The sequence below is a fragment of the Procambarus clarkii genome, chromosome 30 (genome assembly GCF_040958095.1).
Source record: "Procambarus clarkii isolate CNS0578487 chromosome 30, FALCON_Pclarkii_2.0, whole genome shotgun sequence".
Taxonomy (NCBI): domain Eukaryota; kingdom Metazoa; phylum Arthropoda; class Malacostraca; order Decapoda; family Cambaridae; genus Procambarus; species Procambarus clarkii.
Window position 1 is genome coordinate 4,492,702 of NC_091179.1, and position 18,935 is coordinate 4,511,636.

The window sequence follows — 18,935 nt, forward strand, 5'->3', positions numbered from 1 at the left end:
AACACCGACAAAACATCAATGAAGATTACGTTCACCGCCATAGCTGCGGCCACCCAGGCTGCCACACAAGGATTCTACTGCTTCGGCCTAAAAATACCAACCCACCAAATAAAAAAGGAACGATACCATGAGATCTAGCAGTGCTTTAAGTGCTACGAGCTCTCCCACCCGACCAACAAGTGTCAGCACCCTGTCCAGAGGTGCAGCCTGTGCGCACTGGACCATCACTACTCCATATGCAAGGCAACAGTCCATCGCTGCTTGCAATCACCCTGCAATTTTCTACCGCTGCCCTCGCAGACAGGAAAGCATCAAGGCCCAGGTTGAAGCCACGAGAAACTACCCTTCTACCTCCTCGACCAGAGCCCCAAGCGTTCATCCCACCACCTTAGCTGTCACTAATCGACCAGAAGACTTTCCAGTCTTACCAACATGTGGCTCCTCCCAGCAGGCGACACAGCCTTCTCATTGGGGACCCAAGGTCCCACAGGCTCCTTCACAGCCCCCTGCATCACATGCAGGCATTATCCCTGGTCTTATTAGATTAGCGGAAAGGCTTGCAGGACCAGACAACCAGCGTTTTGTCAGTGAACTAAACGCATTATACATAGACAATGGCCTGGTCCCCATCATAGCCACTAGCGTAAATCTCACTGCCTCCTCTACCACTCTGAAGACTACCACCAGGACGACCATGCGGTCAACTTCAACACCGACTCCAGAACCGCCCATGACCCGGGCGAAACAGAGGTAATTCCTTCTCCACCTCCCAACACTCCTACCATCACTATCTCACCAGCCGCGCTAGCAGACGTGCTGTCTACAATCGATAACAGCACCACTAGCGCTCCTGAAATAGCTACAACCACCAATCAACGACACCTAAGCCTACCTAAGGCTGCGAGGCGAAAGACAAAAACGCCCACTACGGAGGTTACGGACTCCTCAGACGAGGAAATCATAGTAGGAGCTCCACCACCGCATCACAAGTACGACACCTACACGGTTCAAGACCTCCTCATGGAGGCCACGTCACCAAACTCCAACGACAGAACTGCTCAGCTAAAGTCACAGGCAAAGAAAAATTGGAAAACCTAGAGGTCTACACTAATCCCACCAGCTCCATAACTGGTATAGCCAGCCCTCCAGGCTGAAAACCATCATGAAGACCCCCCATCCATCGCCAGATCTCTAGTATCAGCCACTGATGCAGATAATGGTTCCAAAGAGCGTCCACTTACGGGCTCACCATAGCCCGTGCTACTGGAACTTATTGATCTGAGTAGCGAATCTTAAACAACAACAACAACAACGTGTTTACAGCACGGGAGACATCTCCCATCAGGCAGGGTGCAGTCGCACCTCCACAGATCTCCAGTATCAGCTCTTGATACTGGTAATGGCTCAAAAGGGCCACCACTTACGGGCTATTCATGCCCGTGCCACCTTTTGTGTGGCTGAATCTTCTTCAATCAATCAATCAGTGTTTACAGGTTACAGTTGTGTGTGTAAACTAGAGTCTTTGAAAATGTAATAAATTATTACGAAACGCGTTCAGGCGTTGCGTCGGACTAGAAATAAAAATGAATTTTGGAGAATTGATTTTTCAATTACCATCGACAGTGAAAAGAAACATAAGAAATATTGAGAAAATTCGTGTTAGAATTATTAATCTTACCTTTTCGGTCATATTTAACAATATATATATATATATATATATATATATATATATATATATATATATATATATATATATATATATATATATATATATATATATATATATATATATATATATATATGAGAGAATTACAGTATTAAGGAGTAGAGAAGGAGATTTTGACTGGCTCTGATCCTCCCTCACCCTTTTGTTAGGATACCTGAGATGCAAACGTGAATAAACATTATATAAAAATAATGTTTATTCCCGTGAATAAACATTATTTTTATTCAGTGACTGACACGTTTTCGGTTCCAAGAGTATCAGCATTCATAAGTCCCTCTCATACCATTATCAATCCTACGTTAGAGCAATGTTGCATTCCCTTGTTTCCCCAGTAATGAAGAGATTTTCCCAGCTGTCTATGAAGCCCATTTGTTCATATTATTCATGTTTAGAGAGGTTAGGATTAGGGTGAGAAGAAGACTGAGTCTTCTGTATTTGGAAGCCTTAAGCTTTATTCGTATAGTTGAACCTAAGTGGGTGAAACCTAAATATATAATCACTTCTAATACAAGTTGTTCTTTTCTGTGAATAAATGAGTTAGTTAGAGCATGTTCCCTTATATCCTGTGATTGATATAATCATGGGCAGTATTAGTCTTAATATTACTGAATATATTGCCTGTAGTTGTAATGACTATTTTTACCATTGGTGAAATATTAACATTTATGATTAGAGGTTGATGCGCTTATAATCTGTGTTGATATAGTGCTAATTCTTTGAGGTACAGTGATGAGAAGTGAATGGTGTTGAGTTGTGTACAGTGTTGAGTATTTACAGTGTTGAGTTGTGTACAGTGTTGAGTTGTGTACAGTGTTGAGTTGTGCAGTGTTAAGTTGCGCACAGTGTTGAGTTGTGTACAGTGTTGAGTATTTACAGTGTTGAGTTGTGTACAGTGTTGAGTTGTGTATAGTGCTGAGTTGTGTACAGTGTTGAGTTGTGCAGTGTTAAGTTGCGCACAGTGTTGAGTTGTGTACAGTGTTGAGTTGTGTGCAGTGTTGTGTACAGTGTTGAGTTGTTTGCAGTGTTGAGTTGTGTACGTTATTCAGATGTGTACAGTCTTCAAGCAATTTAAATTTACCTGATTGGGTGGTAAGATTACATTAATGTTATTGTGTGTTCGCCTTTAATTGAGATGCATAATTCCTTAGTATTTAATAAATTAATTGTTAACTATCCAGTTGTAATTTTGAGTAATTTTCCAAGTTAATTGGTTAATATGTTTTACTTCTAATATCATTCTTTAGCATTTTTTTATTTAGTCCATTGTTAATTATCAACCGTTATTTGACTTGGTGGTAATTTTATGTAATCATTAGACATTTATTTGTAATTTGATATTTAATGTAATATTTAGCTTTCATTCATTTATTATAAGATTCTAATTTCTATAACTTTCAATTATCTTGATTTATAAAGTGACCCAAAACTCTCACCCTCCAGCCATGCTCTATGTATAGTAAGGTTCACGAACAAGTTTTCTTGCACATTTTGGACACTTTCCAGATTTCTTTAAATTTTCTTTAGGTCAGAGTTCCATGCCGAGTAACATTATCTCGGGGTTCTTAAGATCGAGTTAAAAACAAAATAAGACACTTGTGACTACTGGAAAAGACAGCCTCGCTGTGACACCTGCTCTCCTCTATCTTGCAACACATCAACACAAGGAGGTCATAAGGCATGAGCCAGCAACTCACCTTCAACACAGGTGTCAGTACTGGAGGTCCAGGAGCTGCCTGTGCACTGGAGGAGGCCTCCTGGCATTCCAGACGTCAGCTCCCACCCATCTTCACACTCCCAGTATATTCCGTAAACGTCTCCAGTACTCGTCGTCAGGTTCCTCACTATGCTGGCGTTGGGGATCGGCGGGGCGGGGTTGAGGCAGGTGCTAGTGGTGCTTACTGAGGGCGCAACAGTTATGTAAAACACAACAGGTTCAACAGGAGGTGGATGGCAGTACAGTAGACCTTATTCTCCCCGAGACACTGTTAAGATAGCACTTATCACAGTATTTCCGTGTTGTATGTACACTTAATTGCACTTAACAGTTAAGTAAGCACACACACTTACACTTAGGTAAATGTGTGTTAACTTATCTTGTGCACTTAACACAAAAACATCCTCGACTAAATATATCACATGCCTTTATCCTCAATGGTGGCAATGAAGTCTGCCACCAATTTTGTAATTTTGTAATTGTGTAATTAAGCTACGTGTGCCCACACGAAACTTAATTACAAAATAGTACTTTATTTGTACAATCATACATCACCGTTAAAAGTATCTAGTATATCACATTCAATGAAAAAAATTTAAAAACGTCAAAATATTGCTAAATCCGATGTTATTTTTGTTAAAAAAATGTGAAAATGCAAAAATTGCCTAATTCGTACATTTAAAGTTCAGTTCAGAAGGTAACATGGAACACTAAAGACTGTAACTCGTACCATTACAGGAGCCTGGTGTACCCCAGAAGGGTCCATCTGGGTAAGTGAGAATAGCGGTGATGTTGGGTGCCCAACTCTGAGTTGAGTTGTTGCAGGTCCAGACCCACGCACCAGACCCAACCTGTGTCAGGGTCGCTCCTGCTACAACGGGGAGACCACTAGAGACCACTGTGGTTGTAGGTGCCTCTGTGGTGGTAGTTGCTACATGTGTGGTGGTGGTTAGCGCCTGTGTAGTGGTAGTTAATGGTGCTTGTGTGGTGGTGGTGATGGTGGTGGTGGTTGGTGCTTGTGTGGTGGTGGTGCTGGTGGTTGGTGCTTGTGTGGTGGTGGTATTAGAGGTTGGTGCTTGTGTGGTGGTGGTATTAGAGGTTGGTGCTTGTGTGGTGGTGGTGGTATTAGTGGTTGGTGCTTGTGTGGCGGTGGTGGTGGTGTTGGTGATTGATGCTTGTGTAGTTGTGGTATTGGTGATTCCTGCTTTTACGGCGCTGACGGTAGTTGTAATTGCAGTGGATGCCTGAGTTGTGGTACTGGAATTTACTGCTGCAAAAAATAACAAAATATAAAATTAACAATCCTTAAACACAGAAAACGCAAACTAACTATACACTAAAACTTCCGATGAACGAAAATTGCAAGAAAATAAGTATAAAATATAATCTTGGGTCTATATAAATCTTATATAAAATATAATCTAAAGGTTCAATTAAGCATGAACCTTTAACATCTCCTTCATCCAGTTATAATTACTGAATAAATTGTTACCAAGTTCCTAGAGTAATGGTACTCGAAACATTAAATGGGGTCTTATATTCTAATTGTTTAACATCCATTAGTGTATTGACCTGTAGTCCAATGTGAGAAAGAATGGGAAAAAAGGATGGAGAACAAGAGAGAGGGATAGAGAGAACGGGAGGGATAGAGGCAGAAAGAACGAGATGGAGAAGGAATTATCAGGGGAAAGCGACAAGCCAATACAACTATAGTACTTGGAAAGGGCCAGGATAAGGATTTGCGATTAGACTGGAAGAAATGGTGCCCAACCACGGACGGTCAGGGATTGAACGCCTACCTGTATGAAGCGAGACCATCGCTCTACCGTCTAGAGAGAGAGAAAGAGAGAGAGAGAGAGAGAGAGACAGAGAGAGAGAGAGAGAGAGAGAGAGAGAGAGAGAGAGAGAGAGAGAGAGAGAGAGAGAGAGAGAGAGAGAGAGAGAGAGAGAGAGAGAGAGAGAGAGAGAGAGAGAGAGAGAGAGAGAGAGAGAGAGAGAGAGAGAGAGAGAGAGAGAGAGAGAGAGAGAGAGAGAGAGAGAGAGAGAGAGAGAGACAGAAACAGACAGACAGAGTGAGACAGAGAGAGAGAGAGAGAGACAGAAACAGACAGACAGAGTGAGACAGAGAGAGAGAGAGAGAGAGAGAGAGACAGAGAGAGACAGACAGAGAGAGAGAGAGAGAGAGATCGTTGATTTAAACGGCATCCTTAGGATCATAACAGAAACAATCATAGACAATCTTGTCGATTAATGAAAGAAGTACAAAAGTGGGCTATATTCAGATGGGAATCCGAAACTCTAAGAAAACTTACATCTGGAATGGTGGGATCCAAGGTCTGGTAGTCTATGTTTAAGGATCGGTAGAAATACTCATCTGAGGACACAATCCTGCCTCTAAACCGAGAGGACGGAACTGATGCAACCAACAACCAGGAGAAGGCTGATATACTGGCAAAACACTTTGCTGCCAAGATGCAGGTCCCTGATCCTGAACGTCAGCCTCCACATCTTGCTCCAAGCACTGTGTCTAGGATGACTGAAGTGGTTATACAGCAGGCTGAAGTTCTCCTTCTCCTTAAAACGCGAGACACAAGCAAAGCTGTGGGGCCAGATAAGCTCAGCCCAAGACTACTACGCTGCTGCGCTGATCTGTTGACTCCTCCTCTCGCGTACATCTTCCAATTCTGCCTATTTCAAGGAATTTGGCCCTCGTTATGGAAAAAGGCAGATGTTGTTGCAGTACACAAAAAGAAGAGCAGTTCAGTGGTTGGTAACTAAAGACCAGTGTCACTGCTGTCCATTGCTGGCAAAATCCTGGAATCATTAATCGCTCAGCAAATGATATCATTTTTTTGATCATCATCGGCTAATGTGTCATCAACAGTATGGTTTTAGAAAAGGCAAATCTGCTACTGATCTCTTGCTAAATCTCTCCACTAAGTGGCATCAGTCATTGGATGAGTCCAAGATCAGCTGTGTTTTGCTCTGGATATAGCATGAGCCTTTGATCGGGTCTGGCACTTTGGATTGGTAGTGAAGCTTCATGCACTAGGCATTGCAGGCTCCAACTTAGAGTTAATAAAAGACTACTTCAAGTAGTGGTTCTTGAACCACTACTGGTTCAAGAAGCTAGGGTGGTTCTTCCCCAGCTTTGACCACGGCGGTCTTCGGGCTTGGAGTCCCTGCGCCTTCTTTTACCAACTGCAAGGTAAGCTCCGGAGCTGGAGCCCCTAGGGCAGTTCGTTGTTGCCTTCAACCTCGTTCTGACAGTTCCTGCGACGGCGCTGAAACCAATCGTATTGGCAGTTTACCTTTGAATTGGAGACTTTCAACGGTGTGGAGAAGGGGGGACCTGCTGCTTGGGCGACAGCTTCTCCTCCGTATCAACATACCCAGGCTTAGCGCCCTGAAGAGGCCACTCCAGACTAACAACCAGAGCGCAACTCCATAGTTTCTTGAGACTGATGGATGCCTACTACTATTACTACTAGTTCTTCAAGAACGGACTCTAAGGGTAGTCCTCAAAGGAGGAGAATCTTAAAGCCATTCAATTGGTGCCAGTGTTCCACAGGGTGGTGTGCTTGGCCCTCTGTTGTGGAATGTTTATTTCAACGATCTACTTCATCTCATTCGTGAAGCTCAAACCTATGCTGATGACTGCACTCAAACCTTCACGTACAGTAAAGAAGAAATGCCAACTACTGCAAGAATCATCAATAACAAACTTTCAGCAATTTCTACCTGGGGGTAGGAGATGGCAGGTCACATTTGCGGCTGAGAAGACACAACCGATGATGATAACTACCCTGCACATGGCAAATCCAACAGGTCAGCATATGGGCGGCAAAACCCTAGAGTTCACAGATGAAATTGACATATTGGGAATGAAGTTCGACTCTTCAATGGCAATGAAGAGGATGTGCTTAACCTAACTCAAAAGGCAGCCAGAAAACTTTCAGCCCTACGGCGCATCTCACACCTTCTTGACAGCAAAGGTGGCAAAACCTTATATGAAGCACAGGTTCGCTCTCATCTAGAGTATGCACCCCTTTCCTGGATCGCCTGCCCCTCCCCCCCCCATCCCATCATTCATCAAACTGTTGGACAAAGTGGAGAGACCGGCAACAAGGCATATCTCTAGTCTTGACCCAGTCTGCGGGAATGGTCTGAACATCAGAGCCTGCAACACCGTCGGGACGTTGGTGGTTTTACTGATATGTACATGGCCAATATCCTCAAAGTTTCGTACCTGGCCCAACTCCGTGCAGTACCAGTAGCTGCCATCCGTAGCACTAGCCTCTTAACCTTCAACAGTCTCATGCTGCTTCCCTCTCGCTACAATGAGAGGGAAGTGTGACAATTATTCAACTAGAGACCCGTTCACCGTACCTTTCCTTATTACGTCAAATCTTCCCTAGCCAGGCTACTTACTGGTAGTTAAAGGATAGTCGCAAAAGTTGAGGTCTGAGCGCCACACAGTGCCTGTAGAGCAGGACTTGGAGACCCACTGTGAGTTACTGCAGGTCAGGTAATTCTGGGTGTTGGTGGTATCGGCCGTCATGGAGCCAGAAGTCGTACATTTTGCCCCCGTCACTGGGATCGTTAGTGCTACATAGAACCAAGAAAAAGATTTGCATCTTATCAAGAGAAACACCGAAGTAATATATATATAAATATATATATAAATATAAATAAATATATATATATATATATATATATATATATATATATATATATATATATATATAAATATATATATATATAAATATATATATATATAAATATATATATATATATATATATATATATATATATATATATATATATATATATATGTATATATATATATATTTATATATATATATATATATATATATATATAAATATATATATATTTATAAATATATATATATTTATATATATATATATATATATATATATATATATATATATATATATATATATTTATATATATATATATATATATATATATATATATATATATATATGTATATATATATATTTATATATATATATATATATATATATATATAAATATATATATATTTATAAATATATATATATTTATATATATATATATATATATATATATATATATATATATATATATATATATATATATTTATATATATATATTTGTTTATTTTGGTAGCAGTCTTTCCTGCTGTAGACATATATTATTAAATATGACCGAAAAAGTAAGATTAATAATTCTAACACGAATTTTCTCAATCTTTCGTACATTTCTTTTCACTGTTGGAGGTAAATCAAAAATCAATTCTCCAAAAAAATAAAAATGAATTTTGGAGAATTGATTTTTGATTTACCTCCAACAGTGAAAAGAAATGTACGAAAGATTGAGAAAATTCGTGTTAGAATTATTAATCTTACTTTTTCGGTCATATTTAATAATATATATATACATTTATATATATATATATATTTATATATATATATATTTATATGTATATATATTTATATATATATATATATATATATATATATATATATATATATATATATATAAATGTATATATATATTATTAAATATGACCGAAAAAGTAAGATTAATATATTAATCTATTAATATATTAATAAAAATAAATAATATTAATATATTAATAAAAGTAAGATTAATATATATATATATATATATATATATATATATATATATATATATATATATATATATATATATATATATATATATATATATGTCGTACCTAGTAGCCAGAACTCACTTCTCAGCCTACTATTCAAGGCCCGATTTGCCTAATAAGCCAAGTTTTCCTGAATTAATATATTTACTATAATTTTTTTCTTATGAAATGATAAAGCAACCCTTTTCTCTATGTATGAGGTCAATTTTATTTTATTGGAGTTAAAATTAACGTAGATATATGACCGAACCTAACCAACCCTACCTAACCTAACCTAACCTATATTTATAGGTAAGGTTAGGTTAGGTAGCCAAAAAAAGCTAGGTTAGGTTAGGTTAGGTATGTTAGGTAGACGAAAAAATATTAATTCATGAAAACTTGGCTTATTAGGCAAATCGGGCCTTGAATAGTAGGCTGAGAAGTGCATTCTGGCTATTAGGTACGACATATATATATATATATATATATATATATATATATATATATATATATATATATATATATATATATATATATATATATATATATATATATTGGTGTTTACTAGCAGCAGGTTTCTTTTAAACATTTCTCATTGAATATGACCGCATATTCTGTATTTACTATCTTCTGATTTAGGGCTTCTATCCCTCTAACTATTTTCTTAGCATCAGGGCTTAGCTGAAATAGGAGTTCTCCAAATCTCATTTTCGTAATTTCAAGGTGAAGAAAAGGTGTCCTTACCCTCATGGTGGGTAGAGTATATAGTTCCGTGATTTATATAAATCACGGAACGAGGGACATTTATATATATCACGGAACTATTTACTCTACCTACCATGAGAGTAAGGACAAGACCAGAACATAACGATGCCAACACAGAAGACACTGTTCAACATAACAGACCAATTACACTTGATTAATCTTTGTATGTAGATAGGAGCTGCCTCGTATGGGCCAATAGGCCTTCCACAGTTACCTCTATTCTTATGTTCTTATGTTTCACCCCCCATTTATCCCTTATGTATCCCCCCATGTTTTCACCTTTATTGTTTTATCACCTGACCCAGTGCGGGTATAAAATGAACCAGTCCTGAAAATTCTTTTCACTTGAGAATGAACCATGGAGGTTCGAAACGTTGTGCAAATTGTATAAATAAGTGTAATACATTCTATAGTAATTCACTTCCCTTTAACGGCCAATCTACTCATGAGAAACTCTCCAGACACAGAGCAGAACGCTTTAAAAGAGACCAATGTCGTCTATGCCTTTAAATGTCCACTTGGGGACTGTAAGCCTCAAAGAATTCAGTATATAGGCAAGACAACAACATCTCTTTCAAGGCGATTAACGATGCATAAGCAACAGGGCTCCATTAAGGAACATATAATCTCTTCCCACAACCAGACCATCACCAGAGAAGTCTTAACAAAAAACACGGAAATCATCGATAGATACAGCGATAGCAGGCGGCTAGATATCTGCGAGGCACTACACTTTAAGAAGTCGACACCAGCAATCAACAGCCAATTAATGCACAACTACATTCTACCCACTTCAAAACTCCGCACCAATATAGAAGCATCAAGAAATATGGGCCAATAGGCCCTTTGCAGTTACTTCCATTCTTCCCTTTAACTTACAAAATATTATACCCCATTGTTTCGTGTTCTGTCCTGTGTTGAAAGTTTGTTTTCACCTCATCCAAAACTGTTGTAACATATCACCTCACCCAAATGCAGGTATATAATCGAAGAAGTTTAAGCTCTGTTCACAGGAGACATCTCCCGTCCACGAGGCTAACCATAGCCCATGCTTCTTGCCCCGCTCCTGTGCCAGGTAAGTTACGGGCTCACCATAGGCCGTGCTACTTGGAACTTGTTCCGAGTAGCTTAATCTATAACAACAAGCTCTGTTCAGTTATAGTTGTGTGTGAGTAAACTAAAGTCTTTGAAAATATAATAAGTTTTACGAAACGCGCTCAAGTGTCGCCTCAGACTAGAAATAAAAGTGAATTTTGGAGAATTGATTTTTCAGTTACCATCAACAGTGAAGAAAAATTTAAGAAACATTGAGAAAATTCGTGTTAGAATTATTAATCTTACTTTTTTGGTATATATAAGACTGCTACCAAAATATACTAATATTTTGGTATGTCAGTATATTTACTTCTTAGAGGATGTAGGTCTCTATAATTGTACCAGATATATATATATATATATATATATATATATATATATATATATATATATATATATATATATATATATATATATATATATATATATATGTATATATATGTATATATATATTTATATATATATTTTTTTTTTTATAAGTTTGTGAGGGTACCACCTCTGGTGCCAATGTGGGGACCCATAGCCTCGGAGAAGAAAATAAAAAGTATTCAGAGGAGACCTTTTGGTTTCTCACTGAACACTAATATTATCTTCTCCTACCACCCCCATTCTTTTGTATGTACATATATATATTTTCTTTATTTGAACTTTGTTACAAAAAGGAGTTATATATGGGTTACAAAGATGGTTATCATAGGTTGTCGAGTTCCTCCAGCTCATATATACTCAGACACTCTGAGCGGGTTAAGGCGTACCTGTTATGCCAGTTGCTGGAAGGCTTCTGTGCTGGCTAGGGTTCGAGTCTCCTGGTGGGAAAGTGTTCTAAAGTTGTATACTTAACTCTCGTGTTTAGGAGAGTTGTGCCTTAAACAGAGACACTGTGTCTTCCCATATTAACAGGGACATGACGAAATTAACGAATAAATGACCCCTCACTTGCTCTGGTGCTCTTGGGAGGTGTTGATCTTTGGGGTATTTAAATACTCCGAAATTACCATCTCTTTTAAGGGTCTGAGCGGGTGGTGGAGCGGGTTAAGGCGTACCTGTTATGCCAGTTGCTGGAAGGCTTCTGTGCTGGCTAGGGTTCGAGTCTCCTGGTGGGAAAGTGTTCTAAAGTTGTATACTTAACTCTCGTGTTTAGGAGAGTTGTGCCATATATATATATGTATATATATATATATGTATATATATATATATATATATATATATATATATATATATATATATATATATATATATATATATATTTATATATATATATATATATATATATATATATATATATATATATATATATATATATATATATATATATATATATATATATATATATATATATGTCGTACCTAGTAGCCAGAACGCACTTCTCAGCCTACTATGCAAGGCCCGATTTGCCTAATAAGCAAAGTTTTCATGAATTAAATGTTTTTCGATCACCTAACTTACCTAACCTAACCTAACCTAACTTTTTCGACTACCTAACCAAACCTAACCTATAAACATAGGTTAGGTTAGGTTAGGTAGGGTTGGTTAGGTTCGGTCATATATCTACGTTAATTTTAACTCCAATAAAAAAAAATTGACTTCATACATAATGAAATGGGTAGCTTTATCATTTCATAAGAAAAAAATTAGAGAAAATATATTAATTCAAGAAAACTTGGCTTATTAAGCAATTCGGGCCTTGCATAGTAGGCCAAAAAGTGCGTTCTGGCTACTAGGTACGACATATATATATATATATATATATATATATATATATATATATATATATATATATATATATATATATATATATATATATATATATATATATATATATATATATATATATATATATGTCGTACCTAGTAGCCAGAACTCACTTCTCAGCCTACTATTCAAGGCCCGATTTGCCTAATAGGCCAAGTTTTCCTGAATTAATATATTTACTATAATTTTTTTCTTATGAAATGATAAAGCTACCCTTTTCACTATGTATGAGGTCAATTTTTTTTTATTGGAGTTAAAATTAACGTAGATATATGACCGAACCTAACCAACCCTACCTAACCTAACCTAACCTATATATATAGGTAAGGTTAGGTTAGGTAGCCAAAAAAAGCTAGGTTAGGTTAGGTTAGGTAGGTTAGGTAGACGAAAAAACATTAATTCATGAAAACTTGGCTTATTAGGCAAATCGGGCCTTGCATAGTAGGCTGAGAAGTGAGTTCTGGCTACTAGGTACGACATATATATATATATATATATATATATATATATATATATATATATATATATATATATATATATATATATATATATATATATATATATATATATATATATATATATATATATATATATTGGTGTATACTGGCAGCAGGTTTTCTTTCAAACATGTTTCATTGAATATGACCGCATATTCTGTATTTATTATTTTCTGGTTTAGGGCTTCTATCCCTCTAACTATTTTCTTAGCATCAGGGCTTAATTGAAATAGGAGTTCTCCAAAACTCATTTTCGTACTTTTAAGGTGAAGAAAAGAAGTGATTTACTATAGAGTGTATTACACTTATTTGTATAATTTGCACGACGTTTCGAACCTCCATGGTTCATTCTCAAGTGAACAATCTTACAATACTAGTTGATTTTATACCCGCATTAGGTCAGGTGATAATACAATGAAGGTGAAAAACATGGGGGGATACATAAGGGATAAACATAGGGGCTGCAGAAGGCTTATTGGCCCATACGAGGCATCTCCTATCTAAACACAAAGATTAATCCAGTGTAATTGGCCTGTTATGTTGGACATTGTCTTCTGTGTTGGCATCGATATGTTCTTGTCTTGTCCTTACTCTCATGGTGGGTAGAGTAAATAGTTCCGTGATTTGGGTGTTCATGGTAGGTCGCTCTATTCTTATGTGAATTGCCTCAAGAATTTGTAATCTTCTTGAATCTTGGGTTTTATCTATTATGCAAGTATATATATATATATATATATATATTAGTATATTTTGGTAGCAGTCTTTCCTGTAGACATATATTATTAAATATGACCGAAAAAGTAAGATTAATAATTCTAACACGAATTTTCTCAATCTTTCGTACATTTCTTTTCACTGTTGGAGGTAAATCAAAAATCAATTCTCCAAAATTCATTTTTATTTCTAGTCTGACGCGACACGAGCGCGTTTCGTAAGACTTATTACATTTTCAAAGACTTTTAGTTCACAAATACAGAACTGAATAGAACTGATTGATTGATTGATAAAGATTAAGCCACCCAAGAGGTGGCACGGGCATGAATAGCCCGTAAGTGGTACAATTTTTTCTTTTTTTTTTCCCAGTGTTCTGAGGTTGCATTTAACCATCAAGCTGTTATCGTGGGGGAGGATACTGCTTCACAGTCTTTATGAGGGTGTCCAGCTGCTGGACACCTTTGTTGACCAGGAGAGTGGCTGTGTTGATGGCTTCAGGGTGGCCACTGCATGATTCAGGAACTCTTATAGCTCTTCTAAGGTCATTGGTTGCTTCACATTCCAGAAGATAGTGAAGTAATGGCTTTTCTGTGACAGTTTGGCAGAAGATGCACTCTCTCTGTCAGGGTTCACCAATCTCCCAGTTGCATCTGTAACCTAGACGTAGTCTATATAGCCTAACTGCTATTTCCCTGTGGATTCCTTTTGGGATATTTAACCTTTCTAATTTGGTTGCCTGAAGATACCATGTTGCAGATGGCGAACCTTCAGCTATTCTCTGGTGTAGGTAGGCTTTGTTGAGATGTGAGAGTTTTTTGGTGATGATGTTTTTTATGTTCTCTAGGCTGGGTTGAATTGTTTTATGTATCACTGGATGACGAGTTGCCAATTTAGCAATTTCATCAGCTTTTTCATTTAATGGGATTCCAATATGGGATGGGATCCAGTTTAAAGTTATGTTGAGGCCTTTGCCTTTAGCGACTGCTCCTTGATGCAAGATGGTGGTAATTATTTCCACATTATCTTTCCACTGTTTTTGTCCTAGTATTTGAAGTGCAGCTTTTGAGTCTGTGTGTATGATTGCATTTTGAGTGTTTTGTGCAATCACATATGCGAATGCCTGTTGTATGGCGAACAGCTCAGTTTGGGTTGATGATACTAGTCCTCCCAGTCTCCAATATGCCTGAACGCTGGTCGTGCAAAGAGCAGCGCCAGCACTCTCATTTTCTGTGTCCACCGATCCGTCTGTGAAGATGTGGGTGGCTCCTGCTACTGCTATGCTATACATTTGCTCTTCTATTATGCGCCTTAGGATTGTCGGATCATAGGCAGCCTTTTTCATTGGGAGACTTTCTATTACTATTTTAAAAGTAGGCTCTTCCCACGGCGCGGAAGGAGTTTAATTTGGGTGTGGATGATCACCCTCTCTATCAAGAATCATGTTTTTTAAATGTAGTCTGTTTAGGACTTTTCCTGCTCTTGGGACCCAAGAGTTTCCATTGTTTTGGCCTAGTCCAACCACCAAAGCCTGCCGTACTGGGATTGGATCAGAAGAAATAATTATCTTACTGATAATTGTAGCTGTCCTTTGTGATATTCTTTCTTGTAGAGAGGGCAAACCCGTCTCCAGTCTAAGAGTTTCAAGCCTGGTCCACATGGGGGCTCCCAGTGCAGCTCTCATAGCATTGTTTTGGGCAACTTCAAGCTTTTTCCACTGTTGGTGTGATAGATTTGTGAGTGCAGGTGCGGCATAATCGATCACTGATCTGACTGCCTGTACATAGTATGTGCGAAGGACTTGCAGATTGGCTCCTCCAGAAAGGGAGGTTAGCGACCTGAGGATTGCCGTCCGGGCCGCAGTTCGCTCTCTCAAGTATGTGACCACAGCATTAAAATTCATGTGTGTGTCCAGGATGATTCCTAGATACTGATAGGTGTCGACCCATTCTATTGGTTGACCCTGTACTGTGAGTTGGATGTTGGGCTTCGCTATTTTTATGGGCATGGCCTTTGACTTTGAGGGGTTGAGTTTGATCCCAATCTGTTTTGCCTCTTTACTGATGCAAACCCACCTAAGCATTTGGGTGCAAGGCGCGCCGCATCCCTTCCTTTTATGATGATGACAAAGTCGTCTGCGTAGTTTAGCAGCCTGCAGTGATGTGGGAGTTTCAACCTCATTATTCTTTCCATTAAACAGTTGAAGAGAAGAGGGCTAAGAATACCTCCTTGCGGTGTACCATTTTCATGTCTTTTGTACTCAGAGACTGTGCCATGAAGTTTTACTCTTGCTTCTCTGTTTATGAGACAGTTTTTGGTCCAGGAGAGCAGGTTGCCTCTGACCTCTTTGTCAATGAAGCAGCAGAGAATAGCTGGGGCGCTAGCCAGTTCAAAGGCTTTTTCGAGGTCCAGGAATATCAGCATTCCTGGTCTGTCATTCAAGTGGGCTAACAGAGTTGTAATACATTCCACTGTGCCAACCCCTCTTCTATAGGCATACATATCATGGTGCAGTTTAGGCATTTTCCACTCCAGTCTGTTGAGTGCCATTCTGTCAGCCGTCTTGGCTGCACAGCTTTGGAGAGAGATGGGCCTGGGATTAGCTGGATCTTTGGGTTTTGGGATCGGCACTATGTCTGCTCTATTCCAAGCAGAAGGTCTAGTTTGAGAAGTCCAGGCTAAATTAATTAACCTTAGGTATGCAGCGTCTCCCTCTGGGCCGAGGTTTCTAATCATTTTATAGGTTAATTTGTCGGCTCCAGGGGATGTATCCTTGGAGTTTTTCTTAGCCCGATTGAGCTCATCCAGTGTGAAGGGGGCATTAGTGTCAGAGACTTCTTCACATGCTGTAAGGATTCTGTGCCACCTTTCTTCCTCTAGTCCGGTCTGTACTGCTAATACATCTGGTGGAAGTTGATTGCTGGCTGCTCTCTCTGCAAACCTGGTTGCCAGTACTTCGGCTTCCTGTTGGGGATCTTTGGGGTGTGGAGCTTTAGGTGTTTTATTCCCTTTGGCCCGGTGAATTTGCTGCCACATCTCCCCGAGAGAGGTGTGTTCATTCAGGTGTGAACACCATTCTAGCCACTTTTGTTCTTTTATTTGTCTGGTCTCTCGATGTACATGTTCCTTGACCTCACAAAGTAAGATCCTGTTGCAGTCACTTGGCTGCTTTTTGTATAGCTTTCTTGTTCTATTCAGTCTATGGTTGAGTTCTTTGACACGTTCGCAATAGTACCAATGATCTTTATGGTGTCCGGTGGACTGTTTTTTCAGTGGGATTGAGTGGTTGGCTGCACTTTGAATCGCTTTGACAAATTCTTGTTCTGCCTGATTAATGTCTTCGGGAAGATCATAGTTTCTTTGCCACTCTGAAATGAGGTTTTGAAATCGGTCCCAGTTTGCTAAAGCAAAGTTCCAGGCTTCAGATGGAGGCGGAGGTGGGGTGGGTAGGTCTAACTGAAGATCAATTTGGACCCCATAGTGGTCGCTTGTGAGTGTGGGCTCAACTGACCATGTTGCTGCATCTCTTAGAGAGGCTGAAACGAAGGTTAGGTCTAATCTGCCTCCTTGGATGTGGGTAGGTTCATTCTTGTTTAGGATTTGTATTTCTGGAAGCTGGTCCAGTAGATGTGTAATGTGTATGCCGGCTTCATTTGTTTTGTTCGAGCCCAGTGCCAATCGATGATGGGCATTAAAATCTCCACAAATGATTGTGTTTGTTGTTGTCGCGTGTCCAAATAACACAGAGAGATCCATTTCGGCTTGTGGAGACCTGTACACATTGAACACTTCAAGTTTGTCGTGTCTTAGCTCAATGGTGACTCCCATTACCTCTGTCCCTGCTCCACAATTGGGTGGACTGGTTATGGATTTGGAGATCAGGTCACTTTTTACATAGATTGCACATCCCCTGGATTGCCCATTGATCCATGGAAGGAAAAAGCCTCGATAGCCTGAGATTTTAGGTTCTAATCCGGCTCGAAGCAAGCTCTCCTGAAGTATCAGGATGTCTATGCCTTTGGTTGCTGCTATACATTGCAAGTGTTGCAATTTAGTGCGCAGTCCTTGCGCATTCCATTGCAGGATCTTTAGAATTCTAGGTTCTTGGAATGTGCTGATAATTCCGTGGTATCCATGGAGTCTGATGAACACGCCATGGAAGTTGCAATTGGGGTATAGGTTCTTAGTGGTCCTGAAATTGCCTCATCAATGTCGCTTTCCGACGACCTGGACTCTATCTGCTTTTTATGGGGGTGCCTCTTGCCCTGCTGTCTTGACGGTATGGATATTACATCTTCGAATTTTTTGAGCTTGTGCTCAATTGTCTTCCGAGTCTCTGTGGTTTGCTTGATTCCATGTGAAGACAGCAGACTTTCGATTAACTCAGTGACCAAAGTTTTGAGCATTGGCCAGAGAGCGTTCAGTTCAGTGGGAGCACTATTTAATGTTGTGCAGGTTGAGGGCCTAGTGGCTTTTAGACCCTTCTCGGTGGTAACTTTGGCACTGGAATTGCTACTCCTATTGGCCCCAGTGTGCTTGCTGGATGAAATGGGAGGCCGACTGCTTTGAACCTGAGTCTTGTGTCCTCCATCTTTCTTTTTGTCCTGTACTGTCTTCTCACCCTTCACCATGGCCGATGGTGAAGGGCCGTGTGCCCCCTCTTCCTGAATGGGTAGACCCCTCGCGGTTTTAGTGGGCATGGGAGCTGGTATTCGTTTTGGTGGGGGTTTCGGCTCCGCTGTTGGCGTGGTGGGGTTCGTTTGAAGCCTTTTGAGCCTTTCAGGGCATTTCAAGTTCCAGGCATGATGTGCCTTGGAACAATTTGGGCATTTTGCCTGAACAGGGTGGTTTGCCTTGAATTTATCAATACATGTTTTTGTATCGTGGGGCTGGCTGCAGACTCCGCACCTCACTGGGCGTTGGCAGCCATCTTTGTGATGCCCAAATCTCTGACATCTAAAGCATCTTAGGGGTTCTGAGGTGTAAGGCCTGTGTTGGAACACCCCCCAGATTCC

At 39.4% G+C, this 18,935-nt stretch overlaps 1 protein-coding gene across 1 annotated transcript in view; it reads right to left on the reverse strand.

Moving 5' to 3' along the window:
- The window catches only part of LOC138369834 (mucin-3B-like), a 118,070-nt gene that overhangs the window by 90,285 nt on the left and 8,850 nt on the right, over positions 1-18,935 (reverse strand). The window contains exons 3-5 of the mRNA XM_069333575.1: positions 7,872-8,048; positions 4,171-4,710; positions 3,421-3,624 (exon numbers count right to left, since the gene is read on the reverse strand). Coding sequence (XP_069189676.1) covers positions 3,421-3,624; positions 4,171-4,710; positions 7,872-8,048 — 921 coding nt within the window. The remainder of the gene's footprint in view (positions 1-3,420; positions 3,625-4,170; positions 4,711-7,871; positions 8,049-18,935) is intronic.